The 18,470-nt window shown below is 47.4% G+C and overlaps 1 protein-coding gene across 2 annotated transcripts in view; it reads left to right on the plus strand.

Moving 5' to 3' along the window:
• Positions 1 to 712: 712 nt before the first annotated feature.
• Positions 713 to 18,470, plus strand: part of Rgs10 (regulator of G protein signaling 10) — a 39,981-nt gene continuing 22,223 nt past the window's right edge. Inside the window, exons 1-3 of one of the 2 annotated variants that reach the window (XM_090346871.1) lie at positions 713 to 836; positions 15,918 to 16,036; positions 17,633 to 17,719. In XM_090346871.1, the coding sequence (XP_090202997.1) occupies positions 788 to 836; positions 15,918 to 16,036; positions 17,633 to 17,719 (255 nt within the window). In that variant the 5' untranslated portion in view covers positions 713 to 787. The remainder of the gene's footprint in view (positions 837 to 15,917; positions 16,037 to 17,632; positions 17,720 to 18,470) is intronic. The other variant, XM_090346872.1, reaches the window with a different exon arrangement.

The following is an 18,470-nucleotide window of genomic DNA, read 5'->3' on the forward strand; positions in this document are numbered from 1 at the left end:
GGGTCCTGCGTGGTTGCAGCCTTGTAGAGAAAAGTTCCTGCCGCGGGCCTTGTCCCCGAAGTCACAGACGCGCAGGGGCGCCCGCGCTCGTCGCCAGACCTCAGGCCCAGGGCAGAAGGTGCCTGACTTGTGGCGCCCACTCGCGGCCGCGCGACTCCTGCGCGCGGGCGCCGCGGCCGGGGTCCTGGCGGCGCCGCACGGCGCATGTGGGGTGCAGGCGGGAAGGAATGGGGACCTCAGATCTCCGGGGCCCGGAAGCCCAGGCTGTGGAGCCGGCGCCCGCGAGGGTCACCGGGCGTGCGCCCGCCTCTCCTGGCCAGTTTCTCCCGGGCCGCCGGGATGAAGTGGGGCGAGGAAGACCCGGCGAGCGGAGCGGCCTCACAGCAGAGCCCCGCGGGGACGAGAGGGGGCCGGGGAGGGCTCCTAAGTCCCGGGCGGCGCAGGTTCCGTTCGGGTGCCTGCTTGGCAGCCCAGGCTCCGGGGAGGGGTCATCTGGGGTCGCCCTGCCTCGCCCTGGCGCCCGGAGACTGCACCCGGGGCCCCCGGCGCGAGAGGGCTGGGCGCAGAGCGCGCGCCACGCGGCGCCTCGCCGAGAGGAGGCGGCGGGCGGGTGCTGGGCGCGGCGGGGCGGAGCCGCAGCGGCTCCTCCTCCTCCTCCCTGCCCTCTCCGCCCTCCTCCTTTCCTCCCTCACTGTCCTCCTCCTCCTCCTCCTCCTCCTCGCCTTCTTCGGGCTCGGCCGCCGCGCCGCGGGGCTGCTCCACCTCGGGAGCCTGGGCGCCCGCGGCGATGTTCAACCGCGCCGTGAGCCGGCTGAGCAGGAAGCGGCCGCCGTCAGGTAAGCGGCTCCGGGACCTGCGGGGCCGGCGACCGGGGCTCCCGGAGAGACCGCGAGGGGCCGCGGGGCCGGCGCTGCCCGCTGGGCATCCCTCCCTCCCCTCTGGGCTCGGGTGTGGCTTGGAGCCGCCTCCCCGACGGGCGCTCCTCCCGGCTCGGCTCGCGCTCCCCGCGGTCGCAGCGGCGAGGGAGAGCGCGGAGCCGCGGGGTCGCGCCGGGGAGGAAGTTTGTTTGGAAGGGGGGACGGCTGGGGTTCGCTGCTTCACGGTGGTCCCGGAGGGAAAGACGACCCGGACCTCCTCCCCGGACGCCGGGCGGGCTTCCCGCGGCGCGGGGCGGACCCGGGGGCGGCGGCGCGGGTGGGACGGGCGGGCGCGCGGCGGGGCCCCGGGGAGCCGGAAAGCGGGGCGGCGAAGGCGGCTCGCGGGAGCGGGGTGCCCGGGGGAAGCCCGACCCGGCAGCCCCAGCCCCAGCCCGGCGGGGGACCCGCGTCCCCAGCCGCCTTCGCGCCCTCTCGGGTCCCCGCACCAGCCAGGACGTGCCGAGCGCCTGCGGTGGGGCCGCCGTCTCTTCAGCCCTGGCGAGAGCGGGGACGGAAGCTAGGAGCGTCCGGTAACTCGCCGGGCGGCGGAGCATCTTTCCAGTCACTTCGGCCTGACCCCGGCTCGGAGCCTGCCACCCCCCCACCCGCTTCTGCAAAGTGCCCGGAGCCTGAGCCCGCGGCCCCGCCTCCCCAACACCAAACGCGCGTCGAGGCTGGGTCTGCGTGGCACCTCCACCACTGTCGCCTGCTCCGCCACTCTTCCCAGGGAGCACTTCAACAGGGCCCTGCCCGCACCCAGCCAGGTTCCTGTGTAAAACAACTTCCATACACGCAGGCTTCCTGGGGCTCCCGTAAAGATCTCACATGGAGGTGCCGGTGGTCGTGCACACCCCGCTGTGTTGCTGTGGATCACAGGGTTTCCTTGGTGGGTGTGGATGGCTCCTCTCCCCCTCTCATTGGCACGACCCTTGGGGTGGTGACTGGAACTTGGGTTCTGGAGTTCAACCCTGAAGCTCTGACACTAAACAAGTCGCAGCACCTCCGTGGCCTACAGTTTCAAGTCTGTGGTGTGGGATTGCCCCAAACTGGCTTGCAGGAGCCAGTTGTTGAGCTGGGTGCTGATGGCTGGCATCTATAATCCTAGCTACTCAGGAGCCTGACATCTGAGGATCCAGTTTCAAAGCCATCCTAGGCAGGGAAGTGGGTGAGACTCTTCTGTCCAGGTAACCACCCCTCAAATGGTAGAACTCCATCGTTGAGCAGATGAGCTAAGAAAGAGCAAAAGGCCCAGTGCAGCTAAAAAAAAAAAAAAAAAAAAAAAAAAGGCCTGTTGTTAAATATTCGAGAAATTTGGGAACTGGTTGCTAAGCTTGAAGTTAGCCATGGTGGGATATTTACATCATGGAACTCGCAGATGCTAAAAATCAAGGGTTGGCATCTGTGGGTCAGTTTCCCCACCAGTAAAGTGGATTTCACAGGGCTTCAGCTTCATTTCATAAGCCTTGTGCAGTGTCTGACACGTAATAAATGCATAACGTTTACTAGCTCTGTCTTTTCTCTCTTATCCTATTATAAATAGAGCTGCCACGAATATCTCCACACAGGTTGCTCATTGCTTTGGATCATTTTGGGGATGAAGACTTACAAATAGAACCAATGAATCATGGGAGATACATGGATTTAGGGTACTTTTGCACTTTTTTTTTCCTTTGGAGGGGGCCAGGTTATACCCTCCCCCCAAAAAGACTCAGGGCAGTTTCTAGAACAGCAGTGTGCAGTACTTGATTCAGGGCAACAGACTTAAAGCCCTTCAAGACAGGATGGGGTCGCTGGTAGAGGGTTCAGTAGCTTACACTCCAGGAGCTGGTTTCCCTGGCGGTTTTAAAGGTGAATGTAGGCTCTCCACAAGTGAGGAGACACCAGCCTCTGCCTGGTGGTCACCACGGCCAGCAGCAGGGAAAGGAGCAAATGAGGGCCACGGGCAGAAATAGAGAAGTCAGCCAAGTGTAGAACTCTACTTATTTTGGGGTGGGAATCTTGATTGTTTTTCCTTCAGATTTCGGGATTGGACTCAGGGTCTTGCATATGCTAAGCAAGAGCTCTCCCACAAAGCTACACCCCCAGCCGAATTATTTTTTCTTAAAGATACTCTTGAAATTGTATAAGCTTAGGCCCCACAAAAGCTGGATCCACCCCTGCATGAGTGCTGCTTTGGGCCTGGCTGCAGTCCTATCTCCTAGAGAACCTCTTGTTAGACTTCTTGCAAAATCTGATTTAAGTGATATCTTTAAATGGAGGGCTTTAAAACAGAGGGCTTTGAGTTCTTAACGCCTATTTCTAAGGTTCAAAGAGGAATTAGGGGCTAGGAGTTTTTCCTAGTGGTAGAGTGCTTGCCTAGCATGAAGACCAGGGTTCAATTCCTCCTTACCACATACATAAGAAAAAAAAGCTGGAAGTGGTGCTGTGGCTCAAATGGTAGAGCTCTAGCCTTGAGAATGCCTAAGGACAGTGCTCAGGCCTTGAGTTCAAGCCCCAGGACTGAGGGGAAAAAAAAAAAAGAGAATTAGTCTCAGGGTTTCACAGTGTGCCTTCCAACAGCCAGGCAGGGATGGAGGGAGCTTGATAAAAGTCTGCTGGGAGGGGCCAGGAGTTTGGCCTAGTGGTTAAAGTGCTTGCCTAGCATGCACGAAGACCTGGGTTCGATTCCTTGGTACCACATATATAGAAAAAGCCAGAAGTGGTGCTGATGCTCAAGTGGTAGAGTTCTAGCCTTGAGAAAAGTCCAAGGACAGTGCTTAGGCCCTGAGCTCAAGCCCAGGACTGGCAAAAAAAAAAAAAAAAGTCTGCTGGGCACTCATGGCTCATGCCTGTAATCTTAGCCACTCAGGAGGCTGAGATCTGAGGATCACAGTTCTAAGCCAGCCTGTGCAGAAAAGCATGAGAAGCACTTATCTCCAATTAACCAGCAAAAAGCCTGAAGTGAAGCTCTGAGTCTAGTGATGAGTCCCCAGCCTTGAGAAAAAAAGTAAGGGATAGTACCCATGCCCTCAGTTCAAACCCCAGTGCTATACGCACACACATGGATGGCTTGGACTGGAGTTGCCATTTCAGTCTTGGGGAGAAAAAAGTTAGCTGCGTTTTTAACAGGTACTCCAGTTGATTTTTGTGTGTGCCTGTTCTGGGGAACTCAGCATGTCCCTCACAGCAACTTGCATTATTGGAATGTACCCAATTGACAAGCAAAGTTGAGACCACACCCTGCTTCCCCCCCCTTCCAGGTCAAGGGGTGACCTGTCAGGGGAATTCCCACCCTGCCAGGCAGGCCACCCGGCCTGTTATACATTATCCCATTAAACTCTTGGGAACAGTTTCAGATTTATTGCTGGGCTTAAGTTTTTATTTAAAGATGACAGCCTACAGAGCAATTTAACGTCTTTGTTTTAACAACCCAGCAGCAGAGCATCTTGGCAGCTGGGGACGCTTTCGCTGCAGAACTTCGTGGGCTGGTTCAGGGAGAATGAGGCTGTCCTGCAGGAAGAGGCCCGGACCAGAAAGATGTGTTGTGCAGGAGCACTCTCAGTTTGTGGGCCCTGCTCTGACCCCTGAGCAAAACCTGAAGATGGGTGATGCGGGGTGCTCCTAATGCTTTTTTGGCTGCTTCTGGTCTGTAATTAGTGTGTGTGTGTGTGTGTGTGTGTGTGTGTGTGTGTGTGTGTGTGTGTGTGCGCGCACGCGCGCGTGCGTGTGCGCGTATGTGCTAATACTGTGGTTTGAGCTCAGGCCTTGGTGCTTTTTCTTAGCTCTTTTGCTCAAGGCTGGCACTCTACCACTTGACCACACCTCCGCTTCTGGCTTTCTGCTGGTTAGTTGGAGCATAGAGTCTCACAGACTTTGCTGCTCAGGCTGGCTTTGAATCACAATCCTCAGATCTCAGTCTCCTGAGTAACTAGGACCTTAGACATAAGCCACCTGTGCCAAGTCTCTATTTAGTCTTCTGTTTCCTTTCCCCACTGGTGACAGACCTGGAAACCTTGGCTAGAGCCTGGTTTGGCCATTTCTTAGTGTTTCCTGGGTGAAGGAGCTGTTCCTCTTTCCAGGCTGAGTAATCCTCTCAACTCTCCGAGGCTGGAACCTGCTGTTTCAATGGAACTAAATATACTCTCATTGGTTCCTTCTGCTTCCCCAGATAGCTGTCCACTGCAACAGCCTGGGGGTGGCTTTTGGAGCTGAGGAGCCCCCTGATAAGAGCTGTCAAGAGGTGTCCACTGTAGTGAAACAGTCCCCTGCAAACTTCTGGGCTCTGCTATGTGCTCATGCTAGCAAGGCCAGTCTGGTCACCCCTCTTTGTGGTGCCCAAGGACCCCTCTAACCTGGTCTCCTTTCCTCCAGTTCTAGTTCCCTTGCTCCCCACCGTCAGAGGGACTGAACCCCCTCCACCTCTATGCCTTTCGTTCCTCCAGCATCTTCTCTGACTTGTCCCAAAGCTTTAGTCACCATATTCCAGGCCTCCCTGCCCCCCTGTCCTTTGCCCCTGTCAGTGCAGCCTGTTGGGCAGAAGGGAGCCAGACAGGAGCGGGTGCAGAGACATTGAGATCACTAAGGGACAGGGATTTGTCTTAAGCCAGCCATTACCATTCTGTCTTGGGCCAGAGAATATGTCTTGGGACATAGTCCAGGGCTACCTGAATATGCATTCATATAGTCGCCTGCTCAGATGTATTTAGAAGCTGGGCATGGTGGCTCATGTCTGTAATCCTAGCTGCTTGGAAAGTGAGCATCAGAAAGATTGTAATTCAAGGTCAGCCCAGGCAAAAACTTTGCAAGACTCCCATTTCCACTAATAAAACTGAAGGTGGTGGTATGTTGTCCCAGCTGTGTGGAGAGTGTCAACAGGGTTGTGACAAAGGCCAGCCTGGGCATCAAGATGTTCTCTTTAAAATAACCAGAACAAAAAGGACTAGAGACATAGCTCCCAGTAATAGAATAGAATATACAAAGAGCAGTAAGAGGTCTTGAGTTCAAGCCCCAGTGCTTCCTCCAAACACATGCGCACACACACACTCAGAGAATGGATATGAAGGACTGGTCTCATTTTAGTTCATGGTGCATCACATGACTGAAAGTGCTGCCTTTATTGAACCATTTTTTGTTGTTGTTAGTTGTGGGGCTTGAACACTGGGCCTGGGTGTTGTCGTTAAGCACTTCAGCTCAAAGCTAGCACTCTACCACTTGAGCCATAGGGCCGCTTCTGGTTTTCTGGTGGTTAATTGGAGATAAGAGTTGCTCGGACTTTAGTGACTTTAGTGCCCGGGCTGCCTTTGCACTGGGATCCTCAGATCTCAGCCTCCTGAGTAGGTAGGATTATAGGAGTGAGTCACTGGTGCCTGACTTATGTGTGTGTGTGTGTGTGTGTGTGTGTGTGTGTGTGTGTGTGTGTGTGTGTGATGGGACTTGAACTCTGGACCTGGGTGCTGTCCCTGAATTCTTTAGCTCAAGGCTAGGCTAGCACCCTATGCCTGGGCCTGGGTGTTGCCCCTGAACTCTTCAGCTTAAGGCTACTGCTCTACCCCTTGATTCACAGCCCCACTTCCACTTTTATAGTGATTAATTGGAGATAAGAGTCTCATGGTCTTTAGTGCCCTGGCTGGCATTGAACCTCAATCCTCAGATCTCAGCCTCCTGAGTAGCTAGGGTTACAGGTGTGAGCCACTGCGCCCTGCTGTATTGAATCTTTTTTTTTTTTTTTGCCAGTCCCTGGGCTTGAGCTCAGGGCTTGAGCTCAAGTCCTTGGACTTTCTCAAGGCTAGAGCTCTACCACTTGAGCCTCAGCACCACTACTGGCTTTTTTCTATGTATGTGGTACCGAGGAATTGAACCCTGGTCTTTGTGTATGCTAGGCAAGCACTCTACCACTAGGCTAAACTCCCAGCCCTGTATTGAATCTTTTATATTACTTTTCTCCCCAGACACATCAGCCCACCTGCCTGAGTATTTGTGGGTGGGGTGAACTGGATGGGGGAGCTCCCAATTCTTCCCTTACTTGATTGTTGCTGCTGATACTACTGCTTCCTCCTCCTCCTCTTCCTCCTCCTCCTCCTCTTCCTCCTCCTCCTCCTCCTCCTCCTCTTCTTCCTCCTGTTCCTCCTCCTCCTCCTCCTCTTCTCCTCCTCCTCTTTCTCCTCCTCCACTTCTTCCTCCTCCTCCTCTTCTTCCTCCTCTTCTTCTTCCTGTTGTTCCTCCTCCTCCTCTTCCTCCTCCTGTTGTTCCTCCTCCTCTTCTTCCTCCTCCTCCTCTTTCTCCTCCTCCACTTCTTCCTCCTCCTCCTCCTACTTCTTTTTCCTTCTTCCTCTTCCTTTCCCTCTTCCTCCTCCTCCTCCTGCTCTTTCTCTTCCTCCTTCTCTTTTCTCCTTTCGGTGCTAATACTAGGGCTTGAATTTAGGGCCTCGTTCTCCCTCTTGGCTTTTTTGCTCAAGGCTAGTGTTGTGCCACTTGCGTAACGCTTCTCTTTCTGGCTTTTTGCTGGTTGGAGAGAAGAGTCTCACTGACTTCTGCCCTGGCTGGGTTTATAGACGTGAGCCACCAGTGCCTGGTTCCTTGCTTTTTTGCAGCAAATTACTTTACCTCTGCACCCACTTTCCTTAACCTGTAAGATGGGGCCACCAATGGGAAAGTTTGGATAGTTACAGTAAGAGCTTAGTGAATGTTAGTTATTTTTATTTGCTGTGCCCTCTGATCCTTCTCTCAGTGTGCAGCTCAGCTCTTTTCTCAGGAATCATTGATGGTTACAAACTAGATAGAGGTGAGTCAGACAAGTGTCTGACCCTGAGGAAGACATAGCCCTGGTGCTTAAAAAACATTCGGTCCCGGGCCAGGAGCATGGCCTAGTGGTAGAGTGCTTTCGTAGCATGCATGAAGCCCAGGGTTTGATCCCTCGGTACCACATACACAGAAAAACCCAGAAGTAGTGCTGTGGCTGAAGTGGTGAAGTGCTAGCCTCGAGAAAAAAACTATCCAAGAACAGTACCCAGGCCTTGAGTTCAAGCCCCAAGACTGTGGGGAAAAAAAGTAAAAAGAAGAAGGAAACATCCAGCCTTGAAGGGGAAAAGTCACTTCACTTTTTAAAAAAAAATTAGATGAATTCACGATTTTTGCAGAGCTGGGAATTCACCTAGGGCCTTAGCAGGCTAGGAGCCTCTACCCCACATAGCCACGCCCTCAGCTCTGAAGTACCTTATGTGAACTTGAGACTGGAACCGGGAACAAAGAAGAGATGTGAGGCCTCAGAGGAATCACAGGGACTTCTGGGAAGTAAGAAAATCAATGACAGTCTTCATTTTCAGTTCGGGATGGAGCCTCTGGATCATTTTCTTCACTCTGAGCCTCTGTCTAGAAAGTAGAGAGGCTACAAATATATAGTTTAGCCTTCTTATTTCCTTCCCTCTAGTAGATCCTGGAAACCAGAGGCCATCTGTTGTTTAGTCCACTCAAAAGAGGATGTTGAGGCTTGCTTTGTGTCTGGACCTGAGGGTGCTGAGAGCCCGGTAGTCCCTGCCTTTCTCTCCCAGAGCAGCTCTGAGAAAGCAGCGTGGAACATCTCAGGTGGACCCCAGAGCATGGAGCGTAAGGAATGCCCCTCCCAACTCCTTTAGTGGTCTTGGCTTGCTCATGGTGGTGACTGGCCCGGGGTGGACAGGGAGTGGGGAGGGGAGTGTGCTGAGCAGATGCCAGTGCCCAGGTGCCCTGAAGTGCTGTTAGATGTTCTTCAAGGCCAGAGTTCTCCTGGGAAATTGCCTCGATACCTTTCTGAGCTAAGCCCGTTTTCAGCTGTCTGTCTTTCTCTCTTTATCATGCATGCTTGCTATTATGTTATTTTAAAATACTGTGACTTTTTATTACTATTCTCATCTATAGCTCACATCTCCTCAGCCCGGGCATTGAATGCCTGATAGGTAGTTCTCAGAACTACAACTGAACTTAAGTAACATTTACTTATAGAGTTTCCATGATTCTGTTTCTTCCCTGCCACTTCGAGCAAATGGACTCTTACTTTAAATTGGGTTGAATTTTTTTTCCCTCTTTATGTGGTATGGATAATGGTAGGTTTTTAAATAAGTTATGCAGGGGTATGTTCCTTGAAATTTCATTAGAGAAGTAGAGAATATTCTGAAAGGGAGCATGGAGTATCTATGCATGTATACATGTGCATCCTCATGCATACATTACATCACACACTTTGGAATTTAGAGTTAATTTCTCTGCCTTTTCCTGGCCTTGACTATTTACTTTAGTTTCTTTAAAATTCTGGAGTTTGGGAGTACTTAAGACTGATCTTTTGAAGATATAAATTCCCTTTGCAGTTGAGGTAGGATGACATTGAGATCTTACTAAAATGTTATTTGATCCAGGGAAACCGTCTCCATTGCTAGATCATTACGTAGACTTTTCTGCAGATTAATAGCAGAAAGCCAAGCTGCCAGTGTTCAGTTCTGAGGAGTGTTGTAGGTGTTTTTTGAGTGTGGATTTCTAGGGAATTAATGTCTGGAAAAAGTCTCCATTAGCTATGACATCATAGCATCCATAAATAATAAATTATGAAATAAGCTTCAGCCATCTGCATGGTCACACTGCACCCATCTTTCAAGAAAGAGCTTTCACTGAAATCAGAAACCGCAAAACAAATGCACATGGGAATGTATGTACATGATGTCTGTGTACTAGATGGTCTTGTCCCAATCTCCTGAGATGTTTACCTACATGAAATAGGTCCACACTGACCAGGATTTTCCTGGGCCAGCCTGAGTGGGGCCATTAGAAGAAATATATATATTATATATATATAAATATATATATTATACATATATATATATATATATATGCAAGCTCACTGATGGCTCACACCTGTAATTCTAGCTACTCAGGAGGCCAAGATCTGAGGATTGCAGTTCAAAGGCAGGAAGGTCTGTGAGACATTTTATCTCCAATTAACCATAAGAACACTGGAAGTGAAGCTGTGGCTCAAGTGATAGAATCCTAGCTTTGAGCTAAAGAGCTCAGAGACAGCACCTAAGTCCTAAATTCAAGCCCTATGACCAATCCCCCCTCTCAATATATATGTAGCAATAGATCCTTGTGGGAAAGAGCAGGTGCTCTGGTGTCAAAACTGCTTAGCTTTAGACTATGACTCAAAGTTTCCTAGCTGGATGACCTTGGCAAGTCCCTGTGCCTCAGTTTCCTCATCTGTAAAGTAGTGGGAATGCTGTTAACCACATTAAAAGTGAAGCTTGAATGCTTTAACTCATGGAAAGCTCAGAGCAAATTTGTGAACAAATTTGCGAATAAATTTACAAGTGTTACATACTATTATGAATCCAAAGATAAATGAACTGAAAAAGTCATACTGGGTATACAAAAATATAACAATCTAAAGTTCTTTTTAAAGAGTCCTAGTTACTTCAGGCCTGGTATTGATGACTTATCCCTATAACCCTAGCTATTCAGGAGACTGAGAAAGAAAGAAAAGAAAAAGAAAAAAGAGCCCAAATCTGTAGGATGTGGCTCCTTGATCTTGAACTCTAGACTCATGAGCCAAAGTAAACTAAAAATTAGCTACTTAGACATTTCATTATAGTAGTGAAACTAAATGGGACTAAATGCAGATGCAGTTAAGTGAATGATGCTTGCTTCACCATCAAGATCTATCTTACGCTGCTATGAATTAAGAGGGATGGAAGAAAAAAGGAAGGACACAGCCAAAAGCCTTAATCAAATGTCATTGCAGCCGGGAGTTTGGCCTAGTGGTAGAGTGCCTGCCTGGCATGCACAAAGACCCAGGTTCGATTCCTCGGTACCACATATGTAGAAAAAGGCTGGAAATGGTGCTGTGGCTCAAGTGGCAGAGTGCTAGCCTTGAGAAAAGCCCAAGAACAGTGCTCAGGCCCTGAGCTCAAGCCCAGGGACTGGCAAAAAAAAAAAAAAAAGTCATTGCAGAAGTATTAGAAAAATCCAAATCGATATTTCTGAGGAAGAGAAAAGTGCATGATAGATAGGAAATGAGTAGAAGGATCTCACAGGGGGCAAAAGACAGGAGTTTATCAAGTGTGTCAAGAGCAGAAAACCAGTAACAGTGGCTACTGAGAGTGGTTTTGCATTACTTTCTAAGTCAGCCTTGAACATGACCTGCTCTTTTTTTGCCTCTTTTTTTTTTTTTTGCCAGTCCTGGGGCTTGAACTGAGGGCTTTTTCAAAACTAGTGCTCTACCCCAGTACCACTTCTGGCTTTTTTTCTATGTTTGTGGTACTGAGGAATTGAACCCGGATCTTTATGCATGTTAGGCAAGCACTTTACCACTAGGCCAAACTCCTGGTCCTTAATATGTCTTTTTTTTTTTTTCTTTTGCCCATCCTGGATCTTGGACTTAGGGCTGAGCACTGTCCTTGGGCTTTCCTCAAGGATAGCGCTCTACCACTTGACCCACTGCACCACTTCCAGCTTTTTCTGAGTACTCTTTTTTTTTTTTGCCAGTCATGGAAACTGAACTCAGGGCCTGAGCACTGTCCTTGGGCTTTCTCAAGGCTACAGCTCTACCACTTAAGCCACAGCGCCACTTCTGTTTTGTTTTGTTTTGTTTCTCTATGTCTGTGGTACCAAGGAATTGAACCCAGGTCTTTTTGCATGCTAGGCAAGCACTCTATCACTAGGCCAAACTCCCAGCCCTGACCTGCTTGTTTTATGATAGTGACAGTGTGACAGAAAGAGACAGGAACTATGAGAGACCCAAGTGAAGGGTCCATCCATTCCAGGAAACCTGGTTCCTGCTGGGAACAGTTGGTCTTAATACTCATTTCCATGCAGGGATGATGGCTGACCTGGACACCTTGCACAAGTCATTTTCTTCCTTGGACTTTATTTCCCATGATAGAATAAGAGGCTAGATTAGATGAGGGTGAATCACAATTTTTTATTTATTTATTTTTGGTCAGTCATGGGACTTGAACTCTGGGCCTACCTGGGCGATGTCCCTGAACTCTTCAGCTCAAGGCTACTACCCTACCCCTGAGTCTCAGCCACATTTCCAGTTTTCTGGTGGTTAATTGGAGGTGAGAGTCTGACGGACTTTAGTGCCCGGGCTGGCAGTGCACTGTGATCCTCAGATCTCAGCCACCTGAGAAGCTAGGATTACAGATGTGAGCTAGTGTTCAAATAAAAGGAGACACAGAAACCTAATACACAAAAAGAATTAGTGTATGAAATAAAGAGCTGGGTGGTTAACACTGGCCTAGCTGTTGGACCAGTTTTCTATTGGTGAAATGGAACCCACTGTGTATATTTATTTGTCAGATGGCATAGCAGTGGAATCTTAACATGGTTTGAGTTATTATTGAGAAGTGCCAGGAGGTTTGGCATGTTTTCAGACCACAGTTGAAAACTTACAGCAAAGGAGTTGTTCAACAGTAAGAGAACTGGCAATTGCAGAGATAGTTCCTAGAATGGCCCACTCATGTCTTTGTTTATTTATATGAGAGAGGATCAGCTAGGGAAACAGAGAAACTAGCACACTCACTGTTCCCTGGACAAGGAATGCAGCAGTAAGTAAGGTAGCCTGGCAGCATGAACCTTGCTGCAGAAACTTATAATGATGATCTTTGACCTTTGGGAAGAAGCTTCATGTCCACAAGCTTGTTATTCCATTTGGACAACAAGAGTAGCGAACGAATTCCTTTCCGTGAGTTGAAGAGTTACTTTAGAAAACCATCAAAGTGGGGAGCCAGCCAGGCACTGGTGGGTGGCATCTATTATTCCAACTACTCAGGAGGCTGAGATCTGAGATCAAAGTCAGCCTGGGTAGGAAAATATGGGAGACTCTTACCTCCAATTAATCACCAAAAAGCTGGAAGCTAAGCTGAAGCTCATATGGTAGAGCACTAGCCTAAAACTGAAAAAGCTGAGGGACAGGGCCCAGGCTGAGCAAAACAAACAAACAAACAAACAAAATATATATGTATATGTATATGTATAATATATGTGTGTATGTGTATGTATGTGTATATGTATATGCTGGGTCCAGTAGCTCGCACTTATAATCCTAGTTACTCAGGAGACTGAGATCTGTGAATCAAGGTTTAAACTCAGCCTGGGCAGAAAAATTTGTGAGACTCGAGAGAAAGCTTGAGATCCAGAGTACTGATGTGGAAAAAGAAAAAGAAGAGAGAAAACCATCAGGGCCATTTGAAGGTGTGTCTGAATGAGTTGGCCTCTTGAAGATAGGAGTGGAGTTTCCCAAGAATTCTCTAACTGTGTCACCAGTGTGTTTCCATACATAATCCCTACTGGGCTTCCGGTTGTGTTTCCTTGTATGTACATTAAAAACAAAACAAAACAAAAAAACACCCAACAACTCAGAGACAATACCCAAGCCCTGGATTCAAGCCTTATAACTGACACAGAATAAATAAGTAAAGGCTAAGGTGTGGTTTTTCTTCTCAGTAGGACATTACAATAGTAACTGTACTGTGATGTCCTGGGGATTCTGATACAAATTTCCTTCATAAACATTTTTAGAGCCAGGCACGGTGGCTCACACCTGTAATCCTAGCTACTCAGGAGGCTGAGATAGGAAGATCTCTGTTCAAAGCCAGACCAGGCACTAAAGAACATGAGATTCATTTCCAATTAACCACAAGAAAATGGGAAGTGGGGCTGAGACTCAAGGGATAGAGCCACTAGTAGTCTTGAGCTGAAGGGACAGCACCCAGGCCCACAGTTCAAGCCCCATGACCCCCAAGGAAAAAGCCCCCAAAACATAATAACATTTTTAGTTGTATTGTCCCCTAGCTATTTTCAGAAACTAAAATTTCTGATTTTTCATTCATATTTTCAAATGAATTGTCATTTGATTTCTTAGTTAAAAGATTTATTTTCTCCTCGCTTCAAAATGCCTTTAAGAAACATGACTCTACCACTGGACATTGACGAAAGTGAGCTATGCAACTTGTGGGTGGAGAAGGGAGGAAGAGGTTGGGAGAGAATGAGGGACTGAGTGACACTATGGGAAGGAAATGTACTTATTTCCCGACATGTAAATGCAACCCTACTGTATAGGACCTCTAAAACAACAATAAAGTAAATTAGAAAGAAAAAGATGAAGAAACATGGTTCTGACTTTGGAAAAAAAAGTCAGTGGGGAGAGAAATATTAAATATAAAAGTAGTTCACTGGCCAGAGGAGATGGAACAAATACTAGTGAGAACCTACTGTGGTCCAAGTATGTTGCTAGGTTCTTGATACTAACTTTATTCCCCCCAAATATTATGTAATAATTATACAGGTATATTGGGTATTACGGAGGTATTTCAGTACATTACAATGTGTAATGATTGAATCATGGTATCTAGAATGTTCTCTACCTTAACTATGTATCCCATCTTTGTGTTAGCAACCTTCCAGCTTTCTCTGCTTACTATCATGAATCATACAGTTGGTGATTCTTTTCTGAACCCTTAGGATACTATTAGCGATTAGGGGATTACCTTCAAATGCACATAAGAATTTGGCCCAACGTCATATATAGTTTGAAATGGCTAAACTAGGCTTTGGAACTTGGCTCATTTAAAGTGCCATGCTGGTGGTTTTTCCTTGACTCCAGGACCTGGTCGGTCTGTAGAATGAGCATAATTGTGCTGTCTCTTTCTCTTTTAGCCAAGTGGCCACCATGCATTAGTCGGAGACCTTCCATCCCCTTTCCCTTTGGTCAAGAGGGTTGACAAGTCTTGAGTTAGTTATCGGAAACTGTGCAGTATGACGGTCTGATTCACCCTGAACACCAGCACATTCAATATTACTGGAAAACTGGGGCCTCATAGCAAATGATATTTAATGCAGTATTTTGTTTTTGTTGGTATGTGTGTGAGAGAGAGAGACAGAGAGAGAAAAAGAGTGAATCCTAGGGCTTCGATTCAGGGCCTGAGCACTGTCCTTGAGCTTTTCTGCGCAAGGCCAGTGCTCTACTACTTTGAGCTCAGCTCCAGTTTTGGCTTTTGATGGATGCTTGGAGATAAGAGTCTCACAGACTGTCCTGCCTGGGCTGGCTCTGAACTTTGATCCTCACATTTCAGTCTCCTGAGTAGCTAGGATTATAGGTATGAGACACCAATACCTAGCAATGCAGTGTCTTAAAGGATCAATATTAATGCGGAAGCATTCCTGAGAAAGAGCAAAAATTTGAATATAAGATAGACAAGTAAATGTTGGGATCCTGAGCCATAGTAGAGGCCGAAACAAAAGGAAAATTAGGAAGGACTGATCTTTGTTTAAATTTTTGGTATTTTATTCATAATAGATTGTTTACATTCATTTTGATACTAAATTTTATAGGAAAGCAGATTGAGGGGTTCATATCTGCCATCCTAGCTTCTCTGAAGGCTTGAGATCTCAGGATCATGGGTTGAAGCTAGCTCAAGCAGAAAAATCCAAGATTCCATCTCCAAGATAACCAGCAAAAAGCTGGTCTGGAAGCATGGCTCAAATGGTAGAATGTTACCAGAGCAAGTAAGCTGAGCAAGCATGAAGCCTTGAGTTCAAATCCTGCCAACGTCAAAAATGAAAAGAGACATGAAGATATTTATCTTGATGCCTAAATATCTGGAAATTCCTTTGATTTCTTTTTTCCGTTTTCACCTGACTTCCTTTCTGGTCCATACTTTTTTGTGCCAAGCAGAGCTTTGAGATGAATGGGAATCAGTCCTGCAATTTGTCCAACTTGGTTATATAGCTGTGCGAACCGTCAGGCCATGAGTCACTGGTGAGAGTTGGCCAGAGGACATGATGGGGAAGGGTGTGTCAGGAGATGGCTAGGTGCTGAGCCTCGGTTTTCTTAGCAATACAATGAGGAAATAGTAGCTTCTGCCTTGTTACAGCGAATCGGCCATATCACCAGACTCATTGGCTCTGAGAGCCAAGGGTGGCTTGTGTTCTCAGCATCCTTGCAATGCATTGTGGGTAGACAGGATGCTCAGCTGTGATACCATCTAACTTGTTTTACAGACATCCATGACAGTGATGGCAGTTCCAGCAGCAGCCACCAGAGCCTCAAGAGCACAGCCAAGTGGTCCACCTCCCTAGAGAGTCTACTGGAAGACCCAGAAGGCGTGAAGAGATTTAGGGTTTGCCTGTTTCATTGTTAACCAAGACTGATATAGTAGATAAGCGTGTGTGTATGTATGTGTGTGTGAGACAGACAGAAGGACAGAAATCAGGCCAGTCTTTTACACTATCTACCTCAGTGTAACACAAGACTTTCTTATATGTCACGATTTAGTTGGAAAAGTTCTTATGTCTGGCCCTAAACCACCCTGGAGGTCCTAATTTTCATATAGTTAGGTGAGAGTAAAAATGGAGGTAGGTGATGGAAAAAAGGACCATATCTGGGGGTAGAGTCCTTAGGAAGGATTGCCAGTTATTGGGCCACCTGAGAAGAGTATGCTGGGTCTCTCTGGTATAAATGTCTGTCTGTCTGTCTCTCTGTCTGTCTTCTCTCTTCCTTTCTCTCTCTCTCTCTGTTTCTGTCTGTCCCTCTCTGTCTCTATCATTGTCTCTGCCTCTCTCACTCTCATTCAAGGCTAGAATTCTACCACTTGAGCTACACTTCCACTTCCAGCTTTTGCGTGGCTAATGGGAAATAAGAGTCTGATGGACCTTCCTGCTTGGGTTGCCTTTGAACCAAATTTCAGCCCCTTGAGTAGTTAGGGCTACAGGTATAAGCCATTAGTGCCCTGCTGGTTTGTTCTTTTGAGTCTTAGATACTCTGTGGGATGCATTATTGCTGGTGAGGAAAGCCGGCAGAGTGGAAGTGGGAGAAAGAGGCTGAAAGAGAAGGGCTGGTGGGGGGGCCTAGGGTGACTCTTCTGGCCAGGCACCATGGTGGGGGGGAGGGGGCTTATGTATGAATTCCAAGACTGAACTTCAGCCACCTCTTTAAGTGGGGTCAATGTGCTTTTGGTACCCAGTAGGTTCATAGGGATGGCATGGCAGCTTGGGCCCCTGGACACCAGGCCGCTGTAAGTGGCTGATGTCCAGAAGATCTGTTCACAATCTCCTAACAACCGTCACAGGAAAGCACACCTCCAGTTTAAAATAGTCCCACCATAGTGTTTGAGACATGCCTCATGTGTTTTTTTTTTTTTTTTTTTTTTTTAATGGGCCTGGTTTTGGAGGAATGTACTTTGTTTAAACAATGCCTGGAAGGAATTAATATATCTTCCAGTTTCATTTACTTTTTGCTAATTTATTGTCAGCATAGAAATGCCAGTAGATTCCTGTTCCATTTTAATTCTTTCTTACCATGTCAAACCCATTAAAGTCAGATGCATCAGAAATTTGAGCTTATATTAACATACTTTGCTTTTCAAGGTGGGGTTTTCAAAGGAGAGCCAGTCTCTGCTGAATTTTGCCAGATCAGTTCTTAAAAGGAAATATATCATTTGGGACAGGGAGTTTGGCCTAGTGGTAAGAGTGCTTACCTAGCATACATGAAGTCCCGGGTTCGATTCTGTGTATGTAGCACATATATAGAAAAAGCCAGAAATGGTCTGTAGCTCAAGTAGTAGAGTGCTAGCCTTGAGAAAGCCCAAGGACAGTGCTCAAGCCCTCAGTTCAAGCCCCAGGACTGGCAAAAAAAAAAGAAAAAGGAAATTATCATTGCGCTTGTCTATTGAGATGGAATACTCTGTGACTTTTTTTTGTTTTGTTTTTATCCATAGGAATTTTTGAAAAAGGAATTCAGTGAAGAAAATGTCTTGTTTTGGCTAGCATGTGAAGAGTTTAAGAAAATGGAAGATAAGAAGCAGGTATTTTTTTTTTTTTATCTTGTAGTTACTTTTTTAGGTCCTATTTTCCTTCTCCTGATACAGGTACAGCTGTGCTAAAGAAATTGCCTAGCTACTAGGTGAGGTGGCTTATGCCTGTAATCCTAGCTACTCAGGAGGCTGAGATCTGAGGATCTAGGTTCAAAGTCAGCCTGGGCACTGAAGTCTGTGAGGCTCTTGTCTTCAGTTAAACACTAGAAAACTGGAAGAGGTGCTGTGGCTCCAGGGGTAAGGTGGTAGCCTTGGGCTGAAGAGCTCAGGGACAGCACCCAGGCTCAGAATTCAAGCCCCACGAGTGCCAAAAAAAAAAAGAAAGAAAGAAAGAAAGAAAGAAAGAAAGAAAGAAAGAAAGAAAGAAAGAAAGAAATTGCCTAGAAAAGCCTATTGATATCAGATTTGAGGGAATATTTTAGTTCCCTGTAGGTATCATGTGTTGATCAAATATTAATAATTTAAAGAAGAGTAAGTTAATCCATTTTAAATGGAGCTGTTCTCACAATCCAATATTTAAAGTGAAAATAATGATTTATGTCATTTATGAGTTTGTTATTATGTGCAGATTTTTTTCCCTCCGTGAATAAGTCATGAAAATGTTTCTCCAGAGGGGGACATCTCCATATGGCATTTTGGGGCACAGTAAAACACTAGGTGTGTAGTGTTGAAAGAACATAGACTATTGGCTGGTCAGTTATTCAGAATATCTTAGTGAAGAGTTCTGTGCTTGGAAGGAGTC

Source organism: Megascapheus bottae, chromosome 15, assembly GCF_031878675.1.
Source record: "Megascapheus bottae isolate mThoBot1 chromosome 15, mThoBot2.hap1, whole genome shotgun sequence".
In the NCBI taxonomy this organism is placed as follows: Eukaryota; Metazoa; Chordata; class Mammalia; order Rodentia; family Geomyidae; genus Megascapheus; species Megascapheus bottae.